The sequence below is a fragment of the Diospyros lotus genome, chromosome 13 (assembly GCF_014633365.1).
Source record: "Diospyros lotus cultivar Yz01 chromosome 13, ASM1463336v1, whole genome shotgun sequence".
NCBI lineage: Eukaryota > Viridiplantae > Streptophyta > Magnoliopsida > Ericales > Ebenaceae > Diospyros > Diospyros lotus.
Window position 1 is genome coordinate 1,721,325 of NC_068350.1, and position 19,772 is coordinate 1,741,096.

General features: G+C 34.3%; 1 protein-coding gene and 1 pseudogene across 1 annotated transcript; both read left to right on the top strand.

The window, feature by feature from the left end:
• The first annotated feature begins 612 nt into the window (after positions 1-612).
• On the top strand, positions 613-3,312 carry LOC127788257 (60S ribosomal protein L38). The gene is made up of 3 exons (XM_052316373.1): positions 613-765; positions 2,454-2,637; positions 2,989-3,312. The coding sequence occupies exons 1-3, from the start codon at positions 763-765 to the stop codon at positions 3,009-3,011; spliced, it is 210 nt and encodes a 69-aa protein (XP_052172333.1). The 5' UTR covers positions 613-762; the 3' UTR covers positions 3,012-3,312.
• A 2,579-nt stretch (positions 3,313-5,891) lies between these two features.
• On the top strand, positions 5,892-12,954 carry LOC127789118 (uncharacterized protein At4g28440-like; annotated as a pseudogene).
• The last annotated feature ends 6,818 nt before the right edge of the window (positions 12,955-19,772 follow it).

A 19,772-nucleotide genomic window follows, 5' to 3' on the forward strand; every position in this document is an offset into this window, starting at 1 on the left:
AATGGTGAGTTCGGGTACTGAATTAATTAAAATTTATTAATTGATTAAATTAAATTAAAGAGTAAAGTCCAACTGAATTGATTGATTAACTCGAAAAATTGAACTAATCGATAATCAAAAAAATTAAACTCAAATTATATAAATTGATAAAATTAAAAAAATATAAAAAAATCAAAGTAATTAATAAAAGAGGCATAAAATCAAAAAACATATATCGTTTTAAAATTTGATTCTTCTAATTAAAAAATTAAATTGAAAACAAAAAATCAATTTTTTTAAAAAATAATTAAATTAAATTAATATAAAAATAATCGAATTGAATTGATAATTTTAATTAATTCAATTTGATTAATTAAGGTAAATCAAATTTTTGTTCACTCCGACGGCAGGCAATGGGTTTGTGAAAAATCTTGGAAAAGTGAAATTAGTGTTGAAATTAAAAGAAAAAAAAAGTATGATTACTGAAAAATTAAAAGTTAATATAAAGTTAAAAAACTTGTTAAAATTTTGATTTTTTTATAATTTACCGAAGTGATTGGGTTTAGAATTAATTTTATGCAACAAAAAGGGGCTGGGGCTGGGCCTGGCCCATCTCGAAGGAGGAGGGGCAAAACCGGCAAATGAGATAAAATGTAAATCTAGGGTTTTATGAATCATCTTTATATCTAGAGTCCTCCGTCCAACTTCGTACCGCTCTCAGTAACCCTAGGGTTTCGGAACGGCCTATCGAGGAAGAAGCTCTCAGGCCCTGGACCAACAAAGATGGTACCCTCTCTCTCTCTCTCTATGTGTGTGTGTATGCGTGCCCGCGCATAGATGTATAAGTATAATATGTTTGTTGTTGCAACGCTCAATATCGTTTTAGAGTGTAAAATTCTTTCGTTATTTCAGCAAATTACTTGCTATTTCCTCAAATTTTGTCTATTTTTGGTTGAATCGTGTAATGACGAATCGCAAGTAGTGTTTCTGCTTACGTGAAAGTAGATCCCATGTTAAGTTAGGGGCGTTTGTATTTTATGTGCTTTTTGGTAGCCTTTTACACGTTTTTGTGGCTCCGTGTTAGTGGAGATGCGCTTGATAGATTTTACATCCCTCTTTGTTGTGATCGTAACCAATTTCTCAGGAAGTTGTCTAGTGCAAATGTAGACTGGACAGTCCTTGTTTTGTGGAAAATTTTGCTAGTTTCCAGAAACTGTAGTTACTTGTGCCGAGAAAAAACATTCTCAGTGGCATTTGGTCCATGTACAGATTTGCAGAATTGGCATATATAAGGAAATTCATGAAATTCATCGCTTTTGATCAACGCTTACGTTGTGGCACATTTGGGGAGAAAGAAACGGTAGGGCCTTTGAGGGTCTGAAGCATTCTGGGTTTATGCCCTCCAATTGTTACTCGCATCCAGTGAATTAGCACTGTGATGATTGCTAATTCCCTCCCCGTGGTTTTCTTTCTCTTGGATGTATGTCTTTGTGTCTAATTAATGTTTATTAAATGGGATTGTTAGAAAAGCTTTGAGGCTACTTCTATGTAGTCTATCTTGTGAATGGGTTATGATGCACTTGTTTTTTGTTGGTACATTGCTTTTATTATGACAAATTTTTATCCATCCTGTCATTGGTAAACAGTCTGCAGAATATTTATGCATTAACTATGTTTAAGTTATAACATCTTTTTTGTGGTCAAACTAATTATGCATTTCTGGCATTATAACTTTTTAAGTGAGTGATTTGATGTCCTTGGTAGTTCTCCCATTCTTTAACTTGAAGTTTGCCTGTGATATGACAATTGATGGACTCGGTTTTATGAGTCGGTGCATTCTGTTAAGCATCATCAAGTACAGGCCAAAATATTATGATTGATTTATTTGGATTTTTAGGTGGAGATGTCCACCAAGTGTTCCTAGATGTAAATGCTTGTACAATCCTTTTCTTTCCTTCAAATTGCATTCTATAGCATTTGGCTGATTATTGCATCTGTGTGGAGGGGCATTTTTATGCATATCTGCACCATACAATGGAGAAGATTTTGATGGTTTTCTTATCACTACTATTTTTCCTAAATGATTTTTGTCGTTAGTAAACTTTGTACTGTTGAACTGTTCTAGTTGAGTGGATTTAGAAGATTTCTTAATGCACAAGTTCAAGTATAAAAATCGTAATTTATAGGATGTAGTTGTGCAACATCTGCAATTGTGTTCCCTACTTTGAAGTTGCCTGATGGCAGTGGTTGTTGATTAGTTAACCTGCAGTTGGTAGTTGTTGGCTTCCTAAGCTCTTTTTTTCTTCAAGTACCCAAAAATCAAATCTCAGCTGCTGTTTTTGAGCTAGTGGTTTGTTTATCATAATAATTTTGATCATGATGAATTATTTTGAGGCTCTATGGTACATTTCTTGCCCATTATGCTTTATTTCAGTTGTGTTTGGTAACTTCTCCCTCACATCCCCCATATACAGCCGAAGCAAATTCATGAGATCAAGGATTTTCTTCTAACTGCTAGAAGGAAGGATGCACGTTCAGTTAAAATCAAGAGGAGCAAAGATGTTGTGAAGTTCAAGGTTCGTTGCTCCAAGTACTTGTACACGCTCTGTGTGTTTGACTCGGAGAAGGCTGACAAGTTGAAACAATCCCTTCCTCCAGGTTAGTTTTTGGTTGTGCCTGAACTTGTACTGGTAACATTATCTCATGACTATAGTTGGCCATGTTTGCTTGCAAGCATTTTCCTCATTGAATTTATTTAAATATAAAGTCATTTAATTAAGCATATCAAAAAGACTGCTTCCTCGTTTGGACATTGAAAGAACAAAAAAAAAAAATCTCTTTTGGGAGATTATTTTGGAATGTCATGTGTTTTCCCTAAGCTTCCTTGCATCCATGGTGTTCTCGTGCCCCTAGTGGTTTTGTTTGCTTTTGAAAATATGATGTATTTGACTAGTTGTGAAAATATATATTATCCAACAATTGTCTTTATTATTGGTGTTATATTTGCAGGTTTGACTGTGCAAGACCTGTGAATCCAGTTGTCCAAAAAACTGGGTTGGAAGAGTGCCAATTGGAAGAACTTTTTTGTTTTACAAATGATGCTTTTAATATGGCAATGGTGTTGGTAATGATTCTGCATTTGTCACTTTCTTATAGTTTTAGGCAGTTCTCAACTACACACTTATTTGACTAGTTCTGGATGTGTAGAGCTGGTTGATTATTGTGTAAGCAGCTTTTATTTAATTTTTCAGTTTCTGGATGTTTTTCAAGGACAAATTTTTGAATTACTTCCATTTCTGGTTTGATAATTTAGACTTAAGCATTGCTTATGCATATATAGCTTTTTTTTTCTACCTTTATAGAGTTCAGGGTTTTTAGTGGATTGATCCGCCAAAATGCCTGAGGGACACGCGTGTCTTGTGCAATTTTTTATTTTGTCAAGATTGGAGACTCATATGAGTTATGGCAGCTACAATCTTTTCTGGTATCCATTACACAATCTTATTTGATTTAAAGGTAAGATTTTGTTTATGCTTAACGAACTTTGGTATAGATAGAATCATAGACAGAAGATGACAACAGCTTAGAGAGAGTCTACAACCTTATAAAAGTAAAATTGGGGTTTTATATGTCGTAACTTGCAAGCTTAGCTTTGCTTCTATTGTAATCTGCCATGGTAGATCAATCAATTCTATCTTGAATGCACGGTAATGGATGTTAAAATAGACTTAGAGGCTGTTTGGCTTAGCGGTTTGACCGCTTATAAGGTACCCAATCAGCGTATAAGTTAAATAGCGTTTTATGTTTAAGTGTTTGGCAACTATATGTGGCGTAAAAGTTACATAACCTAAAACGGTTATAATAGCGTTTTGTAAAAACTAGTACCCTTAACTTTTGCAAAAAATGCTCCTAAGTTGATCGATTAAAGTACTAATTTGTCCTCAATCATTTTACATATTTACATAATTGTTCTTTTATTATTGTTGCATCTTCTCCTCCATTCTCTCCTGTCATTTTCATCTTCTTCACCCAGCGTCGTCGCCCCTCATCTAGCACCGTTGTTGCACCTCATTTGTCGCCATCGCCTATCTGGGCCGTCGCAAGCCACCTCCTTATGGTGGGTCGTGCCATCACCGTTCTTGCGATAGATCTGTTACGGTGGGTCGCACCATTTGCAACAGATTTGTTGTCGCAAGTTGTCATCACCCCCATTGATCGCTGCCCCCATCTCCTCCTCCCCAATTGCAGTTGCCCGCCATCTGTGAACAGTTATATTTATATATATAATAATATTATATTAATATATTATTAATAATTATGTATAAATTATTTATATTTAATGTTACAATTTTACATCATTTAATATCATATTTATTTTAGTTTTATTAAGTTTTGATAACTTACCAGTTATTCTAAATCAAACATATAATTAATAATTAATAGTTCAAAAGCACATTTATTCAAACACATTATCAATTTAAATATTATTTAATTTTTAACTTAAAAATTATTGATAAAAAATTAAGCCAAACAGCCTCTAAGTTATAAGTTATATAGATAACTTATATGATAGCTTATAACATACAATTTTAAGTCTATTTTATTCAAATATTTTATCAACTTAAAAGACATAACAACTTTACAGAGCTTTGTAGGGGAGCATTTGAACCCTCTTAGAATGAGCCAAATAGTTTACGCAACACGTGAAAGCTAAAACTAACATAACAATAATAGCACAAAAAAACTAAACTTTAATGCTAAATAGAGTCTCTTTATGTTCTTAGAAATATCTGTATCTATACGTAATATTTTATATGAACAAATAATAAATTTTAGTATTATGATGTTCTGTCAACCTAGGTGGTATGAAAATGACAAACCCCCCGTATAAGAATGTGAAGAAATGCAATAAAAAAAATAGAGGTTTTTGTATAAATATAAATTTTAATATAAAAAATAGTTATTTAATTTATAAATTTTATAATACATTTAAATAAATATTAAAAATTAATTTTAAAAAAGAATTTTTGTCTCTAACCCCCTCATAGGCAAAAATAAAAATGCGTTTTTAATATTTTTTAATATTATAAAATAACTTTAAAATTTTTTAAAAATAATCAAAAAAACGTGTTTTTAGTATTTCTAGACTTTTTGATATAAAAATAATTTAAAAACTATAAAATAATACTCTCGAGACATTTTTTATGTATCATAATTAATAAAGTATTTTTTGGAAATATATTTTTTATGTATTCTGTTTAAAAAATAAAAATTAATTATAAAAACAAGATTTGAAATCATAACTTCTAAATAATATTTAATTTTTATATTTAAAATTTAAAAATAAACTGTTATTGTAAATATCAATTAATAAATTTTTATTTTTATTCCCTACCCAGATGATCCACCTTTTAGTGTATATATATATATATATATATATATAATAGATTGCACGAAAATAAAAATACAACAAAAATGAGAATAGTATTTTATAAAAAAGTAAAAAAAATATAAGAATTTTCTTATAAATATAATTTTTAATATAAAAATAAATATAAATTGTATAATGTATTTAAATAAAAATAAATCTAAATTCTTATTATTAATTAAAAATAAAAAAATCATCTGTTATAAACAAAAAAAAAATCCTGAATTTTTAATATTACAAAAAGTTCTTGAAATATTTTTAAAATTATAGAAATGTCTTAAAAGATTTTTTTATATTTTTTGATATTTCGATATAAAAAATATTTAAAAGTATTTGCCGTGCGTGCATCACAGTGTACATATATATATATATATAGTAGCCGTCCAAATAAAAGCGGGGCAATAATGCAAGCCAATTATTTCGATCGAGCACAAATCTCTCTTCGCCTTCCTCTCTCTCGGCGCATGTCTCGCGTGAGGTAAAGCGCCTGCGCCTTCATCTCTCCATTTTGTCTGCTTTAGCCCTCGATTACTGTGCAAACCTGATTAAGATTTATTGTTTTGGTTTGTGTCTGATTGTTCATTTTTGCGTTGCGGTACGATGATGTTTGCGTGTATAATCAATTGCCACTGATCCGAGAATTAAGCCTTTGTTACTTGATGTATTGTTCTCCTCTTGTCTTGAGTTCCGCGTACTAGTTTTGTTCTTCTTTTGATTTGATCAGTAATTTTTTCGCAATATGCTTGTGTGCTTAAAACTGATTCTGGAGTACCAAGTTTGATCCTTAGGAGATGTTTGGTGCTAGTAGTTAGGAGAAAAAGAGTAAGGGAGAGTACAGTACAGGGAATGATAATGGAGGGATTGAAGCTAAATTTATTTACCTTTTTGTTTCTGTTGGATTTGGAAACAAGAAAAAGGATGAATATGTATGCGTTGAAAGAGATAGCTTTTTGTTTGATAATATATGGGTAAGATGAACTTGTTTTCCTTCCGATGAGAAATCCTAGTTCCTAGCTCAGTTCAGGTATATTATATTACATCAACCTTTGTTTGATCAGTAAGAAAGAAGTGAAGCAATGATATAGCAGAACCAGTAAGTGTTGATTTGAAACGATAAGTTTGGGGCATATTGTTATTTGTGGCCCATTTTGAATCGGGGTTCCTCCTACTCCCTATTGAGCCTCGAATTCTCTACTGAAAAATGTATGAGTTTCCCTTTTTCTGAACTTCAAGTTTCATTTTCCAACAATTAGGTGCAAGTGAATTCCCTTTTTCTCTGTTCAGAATGAGGCATAATCTGTGTGATTTACTAATTAAATTTTGGGTACACCAGTATGTCAAAAGGGTTCATTGGGAATGGCTAAGCAACCAGTCTTTACAAAGGTTGAGCAGCTTCGCCCTCTAGCTGACAGGCTTCACCTCACAGTGAAAGTTGTTAGTTCAAAGAGTATAGTACCGAAGGGCCATGCTGATGGAACTCAAGGGTGACAAATGCAGCTTGCTGAATGCTTGGTGGGTGATGAGACAGGAATAATTATCTTTACTGCCAGAAATGATCAAGGTTTGATGCTTTGTTGCATGATACTAATTCTTGATGTTACATGCATCTTCCATGCTGTAGTCCTGATCCTAACCTGTTTCATATAGCCTTTAGTCATTTTTATAAAATTAAGGACTTGTGTTTTATTGGAGTTTTTTTAAATAATATTATTCTTAAAAAATTACCCAAACAATACTGGATTAAAAATATTTACTGAAATGGCATTGGGAACACCAGCTGCCTTGTAGGCATGTTAGCTTGTGGGGGCATAAATGCACTTGGTAAGTGAGTTGATTGTTTAATCAATAAACGCACTTGCCAAGTGCGTTTATGCCTTTTTGATCTTTAGTTCAGAGTTGTCAAAGGTGCACCTAGGCACGAGGCGCTGGCTTGTGAGCCTCTTAACAGCCAAGGCACAGCCCCATTCTTGAGGCTCTGGTTAGGCAAGTAAGGCGCCTTGCTTGAAGATATCAACATGTGCATTTAATCATTGAATGTAGGGAAGGCACAAGTATGGGGATGATGAAAAGCTACTACAATTATTAGGGTTGTAATTGAGCCAAGCTTTGCTAGCTCGGCAGCCTTGGCTCATCAGGAAAAAGTCAAGTTCGAGCTCAAAATTTTGTTTGAGTTTGAGCTCGTTAAGGATAGCTCAAGCTTGCCAGAAACTTTTTTTTTTTTTTTTAATTAAAACCATTAAAACATATTTTTACATAACAAAAAATATAACAAATATAACATAAATTCTCAAAACATATACAAAAACATTGTTCAAACAAATATAAACATCCTTATCACAAACACAAGGATAAATAAAAAATTGTAAACACAATAATATAATAATAAAGATGTTCAAAGCTACTTGTCCATGGATGAAAACACGTTCAATCTCCAATCCTCAATCAACCACCAACTCTATGGTGGAGGTGGTGACAATGGCGAGATGGAAGCGTTGATAGAAGGGAGACAGATGGTGGAGAAGGATGGCATTGATGGCAAGAATGGTAGAGAAGGATGGCATTGACGGCAAGAATGGAAAGAAGGAGGCATTGACGGTAAGGGAGATAGATGGTGGAGGTAGCAAGAATGGTGGAGAAAGATGGCGTCGATGGCTAAGGAGACGAATGGTGACGACAACAACATCGACGGGGATGGGGAAGGATGGTGGAGGCAGTTGAGATTTGACTTAGGGTTAGAATATGCTTCACAAATCAACAAATGGAGAATAAATGAGGATATTTGGGATTAAAATTGAACCAAGTGTAGAGACGGATCTTTTTTGTCTTTGAGATAGAATTTTTTTCTTAGACTAAAAACTTAGGTCTCTAAATCCATTTCTGAAGCATCTTCAATTAAAAAAATTATATTTTGAACAGAGACGGAAAAAATTTCATCTCTATTCAAAAAATAATATTAAAATATATTTTATTCGTGAGCCTATTCACAAACTTATTCACGAGCCAAATTGAGCCAAGCTTTGCCTTAAGCTCGGCTCATTTATGAGTTGAGCTCCAAATTGGAGCTTAAGTTCAGATTGTTTATAACACGAACAGAACACGTACGAGCGCTTATCGAACCGAACGTCAAGTCACTCACAAGCTACTTCGCTCATTTACAACCCTAACAAAAAAAAAAAAAAACGGACCCTTAAGTTGTCAGTTATGTTGTTGGACAAAATTGATGAACAAATACAGAGCAAAATAGTAAAGAAGGAAGAAATAAGGGTTGACAAAATTTTCCTGTACCGATGAAAGGAATCTATTTCACTGTATGATGAAACACATAATACCAAGGTGCAAATAGTGAAATGTCAGTAGCCTTAGATATGCTGTAAAGTGTACAGTATACTCATATTGTTGCTCTGGTCCACCTACGGGGCCAATTGGGTTTATGGATCGGCATAACATTAAAAGAGCGAGTTAACTAACAGATAGGTTTGGAATCTTATGCAACTCTACCCTCTTATATTCACTGTTCAGAATTATGTTTCTGTGAAACTGGCCTTGTTGGCATATCATTTAACTTTTATGTGTAGATTTCTGGAATATGTGGCTTTGATTTGTATTTCTTATCGTATCATACTCTTACAAGCAGTGTTCAAAAATGCGCTAGGCGCTAGTCGGGCGGCAGGCTAGCGCCTAGCGCCTAGGGCGCCTAGGCGGCGACTAGATCAACAGCAAGCTTATTGCTGCAGCAAGGAGCAACCAGCAAGTTGCTGCAGCGAGCAGCAAGCAGCTACAGCATGCAGCAAGGAGCAGCAAGCAATAACGCAACAGACGAGATCGATGAGATCGGAGGAAGATGGATACATACCGGAGGAAGATGGGATCGGCGACGAGAGATGACAGCCAACAGATGAGATCGGCGGTGGCGAGAGAGAACGGCCAATAGACGAGATCGACGGCGGCGGCGAACGACCAAGAGACGAGATCGACAGTGAGAGAGAGAGAGAGAAACGACCCGCGATGAACGACTAGAGACAAAAAGGGAAGGGGGTAATAGGTTTGCCCAGGACGCGCACGACCTAGGCGACCCTGGCCGTGCGCGACCCAGGCGGTTTGGCATCGCCTGGGCGGCCTAGGCGCCGCTGTGGCGCGATTAATCGGGCCTGGCGACTAGGGGTGCCGAGCAGCCCTTAATCGCCGCGGCCAGTGGCCGCCTAACGCCTAGGTGGCCGCCTAGGCCGAATTTTCGAACACTGCTTACAAGTTTGTTGAGCTGATAGTGTCGATGGCTAGAAGCCTTTAACAGACTTTGCAAGTGTAAATAGGAGAGGTGAAAGGTGAGAGGAGAACTGGGGCTCAGAATATCATTGTTCATATGTGCTTATGAATTTTTTTTTTGGGCATACTAAGCATTCTGAAAAAAGATCTGAGATATATATGTATATATGGCACTTCAACATTGCATATGATGACTCTTAGAAAGAGATGTGTACAAGAATTTAGTTGGAGCAATTAGTCACTAGTTAGGAAGAGAGAATCAACTTCAACACAAGTTTCAGTTTTAGATTAGTTCTGGAAGATTGCCATTGCAATCAATGCTAATGTACTGTTTACCTAGACCTAGTTAGTAATCATAAGGAAAGCCAACTATTTTCTTTCTGCATCTGTACTAAAGTAAAAAATAGTGGGAAAAAGACTGGATTTGTTGATGTTGTTATTTATCTGTACTAAAGTAAAAAAAACCCTTCGAAGATATATGAAGTTATTAGGATTATTTGCTGAAGTTATTAGGATTATTTGCTGAAGTTATTAGGATTATTTGCAGCCACTTGTGTAATGTTCCTAATAATTCAAGGAACTCAAGGGGGGGAAAGTAAACTACAGAAGGTGATTATATTGTCAGCTTAATGTCATGGACTCACATTCTAAAAACGATAGTTATTTATTCCATTCCATACTAGCCGGTATAGCAGTAAACCCAATACATAATTTTTGATGAGTTATTTATTACAACTCTCGGGTATAACTCACCCTCAAAAGCTAGCTATTAAGGAGAGGGTGCCCAAAAGGTTATAAACCCCATACCAAGAGCTTGAACTTTCAATGTGGGACAAGTCCCATATCCTGCAATGGACCATAACATACCACCACGCTCCGTAGCCCGATGCCCACGATGACAAGCTATGTACTAGCCATTGCTAGTCCCGGGCAAACACTGCAATGCCGGCATCACCTCCGTCGCCGCTTGCTTGCACTGGGAGCCATGAGGCCGATTCTGATACCACTGTTACAATCTTCGGGTAGAACTCACCCTCAAAAACTAGCTGTTAAGGGAAGAGTGCCCAAGAGATTATAAACCCCACACCAAGAGCTTGAACTTCTAATGTGGGATAAGTCCCATACCTTGTAATGGACCATAACATTATCCCAGTCAAAATACTGGTTGCTACCATCCAGTGTTGTAGTGTTACTGTTACCAGTCTACTGCCAGTACCAGCTTTAGCATAGAAACAAAAACTTTTCTGTGTCTGGCATACATTTTTGTTTTAGGCTTTTGGAAGTTCCTTTCGCCTTCTCATCTAATGCATGGAGAGAGAGAGAGAGAGAGAGAGAGAGAGTACATTTATTTGTTCCTAATCTTCTTCCTCCTTTTTGCCCCTGCCATAATTGAAGATCATGACCATGTTAACAAGTCTTGCATAATGGATGGAGGGGAACCTTAATACTTGAGAAAAGGATATAGGCCTATCATGTAAATTGGATGATAATCTTGGCTCATCACTTCGCACAATCCAATATTAGCATTTTCCCGACATAATGAACTCGAATATTTCTGCTCATGCCACTGTTTTTTACCTCACATGCACACATCTATTCTAAGTCTTGCTGTTTATCATCATAATGATAATCTCTCTCTTAGTCTGTTGTTTAGATGGAGTTGCAGACAGTGACACATGGTTTCAATCTTTTTCCAACCCCATGATATGCAAGAGACAGGGCGGAGCATGGTCTAGAGCTTGAAATCAGTACCCATACACCATTTCAGATGGGACTGGCTTCTGAAGCTGGTGAAGCTGAGTGCAAAGTTGGTTTCACCTGTACTTTAGAATTAGAGGGAGAAAGCAATCTCTTAGAAATGAAAAACTATTAGAAAAGGGATGGCTTGATATATTGCTGTTAATATGGAATTTAATCAGCCTTCAGGTTAATATTACTTCCTGCTGCATTGGCATGTTGTGGTTACTTGTGCAATTAGAACTAAACAACCTTGCTCAATTAAACTTTTTGAACGATTGATCTTTTGTGTACACCAAGATGCATATGTGATGGACATGTTAGCTGAATTCATTGTCATCCATGGGTTTCATTTGCAAATACGTTTTGACCTGAAGTGTTTCGCTTACTCTTTTTATCCAAAGGTTCACTCTGGAAAATATTCAATTGTTTCACTTCTCCAGATGTGTGCTATTGAAATATTTGGTGAGATGTGCTTAATTAATGCCCTGTGTCCTGGTAGTTCGATGTGTTTTATTATGAAACCGGCTTCCTGTTATTATTACAAGGATAGAGCTAGAAATTTGTGATCAAGAAGGAAATTAAACCCAAATATTTGTGTTACAAAAATATAGTGCAAACTTCGAGAATAAAATGTGAAAATATAATAGATAAATTTTGAATTGAAATATAAGCTTTGGCACTCAAGAGATTGTGAGATCACCTAATAACCAATATTAAGATTTGTTTCTTAATTTGTTCAAAGTTAATGTATCGTTGCAGATATTGAGCAAATAAGATTATTGAATGTATCTAGTATTATGAATTAAGGAAAATACACAGACCTTGCATCTTTATTCAAAGTGATTTCTAAATCTAAATGTATTGTCACAACACAATAATTTGTGATAAAAAAGACAGAGAAAACTACCTCTATATATGTTTTTGTGCGTAAATCAAAATTATATCATGTGAAGATGGTCTATAATAATCTGCACTCTGTGATGCAATGCATTCGATTTCATAGTGTTGCATAGTTTTAGAATGCATCTGATCTGTGCACTTTCTTGATCCTTTTTTTTTTTTTTTTTTTTTTGTATAGTGGATTTGATGAAAGAAGGAGCTACTCGATGAGGCTTGCAGTGGACAAGTCAGGCCGTGTTGAAGTGGCTGAGCCTGCTGATTTCTCCGTGAAAGAAAACAATAATTTGTCACTGATGGAGTTTGAACGCGTGGATGTTGTTGTACAGCGACTTCTAGATGGTTTTTACTTTCTTTCACAGTTCCATCTTTCTTGACATTGCAACCGAGGGAAGCTTTAGTACTTTTGGCTTTGGTTTAAACGTTATGGTATTGCAGGGGCCCTCTGCTTTGCTCTCTATTTGTTCTTTGACTGTTATACTTCTTCTTAATTTTGTTGCCTTTCCTTTTCACCACGCCTACTTATTGTCATTTTTGGTGGGGCATAAGTGAGCTAGAACTTATGTAGCAGCTGACCCCATCTAGTAGATTAAAGCTTGGTGTAATGTTACCAAAATTTAGTTTTGTGTCCATTGCATCTATACTCACATGAATATGCTTCTTATGTGGTGAAGTTCTAACCCTCTTTGGTTTTTTTCCCTTCACCATGCTCCTAGAATTCATGTAGTTGATTTCAAGTAGTGGGATTAAGGTTTGATATGTTGGTGTTTTAATATTACGGATAAAATTCACAAGATTTATACAGAATAACAATGCTAATTAACAAGCACGTGGTAGAAAGAAAAGCTTTGAGAAAAGAGCTTATATGTAGTTGGAAGAATACATCCCCCCAATGTTGGAGTGATCTTTGCGTGGCTTTGTCGTGGTCCTTCAGCTTCTGAAAGTACCTTTAGCTTCTCTTAAAGTGAAGGGAATAATGAAGTATGGAAGTGGTGTCCAACTGGTGCAGGAGAGTGCCAAAAGGCCCTACTTCTTGACGGTGGGTAGCTGATGATGGAATACAAAGGCCTTTGAGATCATATCAAAGGAGCCAAAAAAAGAAGAAATATAGAACTTGAAGGAAGCAAATCCCACTGAATGGCAGTGAATGAATGATATTTGACAGAGTAAGCTGAGAGAATGAGTGTTTGTAAGGACACCCCCCCCCCCCCCCCCCCCCTCTCTCTCTCTCTCTCTAAAGTCTTTGTTATTTCTAATCTCAATCATGAATTATTATAATCATCCAATTATGTTTATCTCAGTATATGTCTTATAAACTCGTTATATGTCACATCATGTTTAAAAATTTTCTTTATTTCATTTACTCACCTTGTAAATGTGTCTTCTAGTCCCTTTTTTTTTTCATTTTCTTCATGTATTCAAACAATTTGAATTTGCTTTGCCCCCTCACTACATGTCACATCTTATATCTCATCCCCTTTCTGTCGTGTAGCTGACGATGGATGGAGTACAAAGGCCTTTGACAGATATCAAAAGAGCCCAAAAGAAGATAAAAAAGGATCGAATTTGAAGCAAACAAATCTCAATGAGCTGTGGTGTGTATGAATGCTATCTGACAGGGTAAGCTTAGAGAATTGAGTGTTTCCAAGACCTCTCTCTCTCTCTCTCTCTCTCTCTCTCATTCAGTTCTTGTTGTTTTTGTGTAGCTGAGATCATACTGTCGCAATGCTAATGCTATCCAACCACTTCTAACTAACATTTCCAGTGACACTCCATTCAAATATTCCCCTCTTTCTTTCTTTTCTTTTTTTTTTTCTCCTCAACAGTCAAACACCCCCTCTAATTCAAATGTCCAAATTACGTCCCCCATCCTCAACAACATCTCGAAAAAACCCTCATCATTGCCACTGCCCCAGACCCTAGTCTTCGTCACCGCCCACCATCTCCACTACTTCTCTGTTGCCACAATTGCCGCAACCATCCTTTGCAAAAGTCCCTCTTTCATCCTCTGTAACCATCGTTACCCATCATTGCCCACATGGGTAACGATGGTTACAAAGAGAAGGTGTGATGGCAATGAAGTTGGGGGTGGGCACTTGCTATAATAAAAAATCAAGAAAGAAGTTGTGACAAAAATGGTGAACGATAACAAGATTAGAATACATAATTGCTACTATGAGTAGTCGAGAAATGAGTTACGACAGAGATGGTTGGAGTTACCCTAATACTAAAAGTGTTTCTTAATTGATATATGCAAATGTCATTTTTTCTTAAAAGCAATTTTTATTAAAATTAAGAAATGAAATAGTATTAATTATATAAATGAAACATGTATAATAATGCTAAAAATATTTCCTAAATAATATAATTTTTTTAAAATAACTCTTATTAAAATAATTTTTCATAGATATGATTTTTCTAAAAATAGACATTTTACATTAACACCAATACAAGGACTTACTCAACGTTATGTATTTTAAAAATCGAACTGAATCAATCAAATATATGCTCAAATTAAATAAAATAAAAAATAAATAAAATCGAACCGACTTAAAAAAAAACTGAAAATGTCAAAAGAAAAACCCAATAAACTGAAAAAAAAAATAAAAAATTGGTAAAAATGATATTATTTCTGACATTTCAATTAGTTTGATTATTTAAAATTTTTTAATATAGTGATAGAATCAAATGGAAATTCAAACCAACTCAATTCAATTATTTGAATTTAATTAAAATGTTGGTGACTCTTTGGTAGGGCTGGGAAGAGTGGCATCCAAGCTGTGGGAACAAATGGGTCCTACCATGTTATTTGCAAGGCCAATCCAATCTATGAAACAGCAAACAAGTGGGGGACTGACTTCTCACGTACGTGCTGCTCAATTGCCGCGTGACAAACGTCCACAAAAATTAAATTAAAACAAAATATAATAATATATTTTAGAAAAATGGAATTTCAATATATAACTGAGATGACGTCTGCACACACGAATGCCCTACGTGGCTTCTACACTTAAATTTGATATTTTATATATTTATATTAATATAAGTCGTTAATATAAAATATTTAAAAAAATTAAATTTGAATGTCCGAATAACATTTCAGATCAAATTATAAGATAATTATTACTTCAAAGTTCATCTTCATTTAAATTTTATTCAAAAAAAAATTAAATTATAACTTAAAATTTTACCGAACTCGCGATAATTCTAACTTTTATCAAAGTTTTGTATAAGTAGAAGAAGAAGCATCGAGAACACAATTATTGAGATTTTCGCAATGCCAAGAATTGTGAAGATCCTACAATGCCTCCGTGCGTCGCCTCATGAAATTGAGCTTTATTTAGAAATTTGTATTTTTTTTATTTACACGAGCATAATAAAAGTCACATTTCTAATATTATATACGAAAGTATTACTTGAACCCTTCAAGAGTAATAGGTAATGTAACATTTTTATATTGGTGTAACGTACACTTATATCGATTAAACACATAATATGATGTTATAATGTAAGATTATCACTCTTGAGCGTCTAAATAGGGGTGTGCAAAAGGTCGGCTCGATTAAACTCAACTAAATAGAAAAATCGAACCAAATTGATTGATTAATCTCGAAATATTGAACTAACTAATAACCAAAAAAATTGAACTCAAACTATATAAACTGAATTGAACCGATTAAATTGAAGAAATACAAAAAAAATGAAGAAAATTGAAATAACAAATAAAAAACACACAAAATCAAATAAAACAATGTCATTTTATAAACATTAAAACAACATCATTTTAAAAGTTCTGTGGGTTCGAATAGTTTGATTCTTCCAATCAAAAAATTGAATCGAAAATTAAATTTTGAAAAAAAAAATAATCGAACCGAATCGACAAGTTCGATCAGTTCAATTCGATTAGTTCGAGTAAATCGAATTTTTGCTCTCCCCTATATCTAAGTAAGATTATGTGTATATATATGTATATGTATATATGGGTCATGTGACAAAATTAGTGCACATGATTAAAGCAACTCTTTTGGGTAGAGTTAAGTGCTAACTTTATTTTCAAAGAAGAAAAGCATAAATGAAATAATTATAATGATGTTACGATGATGAAAGATAAAATAAAACAAAGCACAATCTTTGTTAAAGAGGCTTTATATAAATAACCTTTGTGACTATAAAATTTACCTAAGTCACAATAATTCCCCGACACTAACCTTTCTTAGGATTTTGTTTAAGTACTAGCTAGAAGAAGCAACACCAACCAATTTTTTGACATTTTAGAAACACCAAGAATCCCCCTAATACCTACAATATTGACTCCACGAGTCGCTTCGTGGCATTAAGCTTTATTTAGAATTTTTATTTTTTTTACTTACATTTGCATAACAAAAGTCGCCTTTCTAACATTATATACGAAAATGTTATTTGGACCTTTAAAAGTAGCACTTAGTGTAACGTTTTAACATTGATGTGTCGTACACTTGAATTGATTAAATTAACAGTACGATGTACTAATATTGGAAACACTCGAGTATCTAAGTAACTATTTTGGGTAAATAAAGGTACCTTTATTTTCTAGAGACAAAAGCATAAGTGAAATAATTATAACGATTTTATGATTATGAAAGATAAAATAAAGTCAATTAACACAATCTTTATTAAAGAGGCTTTAGATAAATAATCCTTTTGTGATTATCAAAATGGAGTCATCTTTTACCCTTGGATTCCAATATTATTAAATGAAAGCCCCACATTTAGTTTTAACCCTAAGTAATAATGTTCTTCCTTAAATCATGTCACACTTGACCATTTCATGCTTTTCTATCTTTAAACTTCCTCTTTTTTGGATATCCTAATAAATTAAAGTTATTAATTGATGATGTTATTGGGGTTCATTTTCACCTAATTAAAGAGATTAAATTGTGGTCTTTTTTGGGTTTTTTTTTTTTTAGGTAGTCCTCGCAATTCTCAAGAATAAGCTTTATCTAGACGGGTATTTCCTACAAAAGAAAAACATGACTTGGTCCCCTGATGAATTTTTTAACATTCAACTCAATCACTTTGCTTGGAAATGATACAATAATGATGTAATAAATACATAATAAATATTTTATTCAACTTTTAAAAGATTGCGCCTTTATCCAAGCAAATTGAAGGGTTTAACAAAAGCTAGAACGATGTCAAGTAGATAGTCGAATTTGATTATCTAGTGAACTAGGCAAGCTAGTGATAAAATGTGAACTTGGGCTCAAGCATGTCTTTGTACTCTTTACTTGGATAGCCTTGAGTTATGTTTTTAGATAGATCCGAACCTTCAAGTCTTATCTTATTGGGCTCATTAAATATGAGTTACTGTAAACTTAGAGTTTTGTCCTTAAAAACTAGAGATCCGATCATCACAACCTCTATAAAATTTTTCGTTGATGGTTCCTTCCTAACTTTGGACTCTTATAAGGGAGAGACAACTCCACATTAGTATGCGTGAAGAGTGAACCCCAACTTATAAGTAATTTAAAAACAAAATTATAAATAAGAAAATAATGATATATATGAGTCATAACTAATGACGGTGTCATCAATTATATGATATTTTTTCGTAACAGATTAAGAAGATCATGTATTATTATTTTCTCTATCTAATATCTCCTCTAATAAAGATATAATACACGAATCTTAATATTACTTTAAATAAAAAGTGACTTTTTCTTTTTCACAAAAATCTTTATTATGGGGGTAAACATACCAACACCTCTAAAACAAAATAGAAAATATCTCTTACATATTTAATGCATTAATTAATTGTCACCCAACCAAGAAGAAGTAAATTAAATTGGAGGATCTGAAGCATTGGGACATGCAAGATCTTATGTACACAAGTACTGGGAGATATAATGAGGCATAAATGCATGCTTTAAAAGTGGAGAGAACAGTAGTGATGGATGAATCAATGGAGGTAGGTCCACAGGCGGGCGCCATCACCACATGCATGCGACTTCATTAACTGATCAATGGACCCTATGCCCAGCCACCCCACAATTAATTAAAGGCCATTAATGGACATCTCTGTCTCTGATCATCAAAATTCAAACCCCATTCAGCTCCATCTCCATTTTCAGGTGAAGTCAAGAGCCAGCACTTATGATGCTGCTGCAGCAGCAGCGGCAGAAGAAAGCTGTACAGCTAGCTGCTGCGAACCACATTAACATGTATACATATTTGGTCCAAGATTCACAACGGAAGGCACTTTATACCCTCTTTCTTGACCAACTAGGCTGCCCGGCACTTTATGCCCTCTTTCTTGACCAACTAGGCTGCCCATACGGGCAACATGTATACATATTTGATAATAGGCCAAAATGTCCTTAATTTTTTATACTTTTTTATTGTATAATTTTAATTTTTTTTGTGATTTTAAGCCTACTCCTAAACTTTGGATAAAAGCATATTTATGTCCCTGAATTTTTATTTCTTTTTTAGAATCCTAAATTTTTTGTGATTTCAAATATACCCTAAACTATGCAAAATCGCTCAAACACTTAAAATGTGCCTCCGGTTCACTTGTTGGACAAGTATTTAAATTTAAATGAGTAATTTTGTAAAGTTTAGGGGCACATTTAGAACTAAAACAAATTTAGGGTTCCAATAGAGAAAAAGACTTAAAAATTTAAGGGCATAAATATATTTTTATCAAAGTTCAGGAACAATGAGTGAGTGGAGGATTAGCTGGCTAGAGATAGGGGAACATTAAGAGTAAGTTAAATGTTTAATCGAGAGGACCTCTCCTCCTCTTTTATAGCCAATATGTGGAGATAACTCTTAGATTAAGTCTTCTAGTCTAGTAGTATCTAAGAACCGTTGTCCTAGACAGATTAAGAAACTTAGGATTATCATTTCGGAACATCTTTCTAAAAGATTTAGGAAGAAAAAAAGAAGAAGAAGTTTATCCTAAATTTATTAGAATTTGGACTCATCTCTAAATCTTAGGAATCCAATTCTAAATAATAAAATACACTTGTTCCCAAGTTTGCAAATGCCTCTTTATTTAGGTTGCTAATTAAAGAGTCTTGTGGAGCACCAAGGGCTGAAATCAAGCAAGACTTGGCCTACATGAAGACGATTGTCGAGTATATATATTCCTTCATCACTATATATCTTCTTTAACTCTCCACCACGCATGCGTACATGCATGATGCCAAGTGCAGCTTCTCCTCCTGTTCAACAATGGTGGATGCTGCGCGCTGGGGCTTATTTGCTGTCCATGCCTCTTCATCTTTCCCTTTCTTTCATGTGGGTTGTTGGCAGTGGTGCTCAAATGTCGTTTGTTGTGTCCCAATCAACTTTTCTTCATTCAAAATAGTGTAAAAAAACTATCGATGTGAAATTAGGTCGTAAGATAATTAAAGATGAGAGGTTGGAGCCCCGATTAATAATATTAGAGAAGTGAAGTGATCTGTGCTATATATGTACCTTT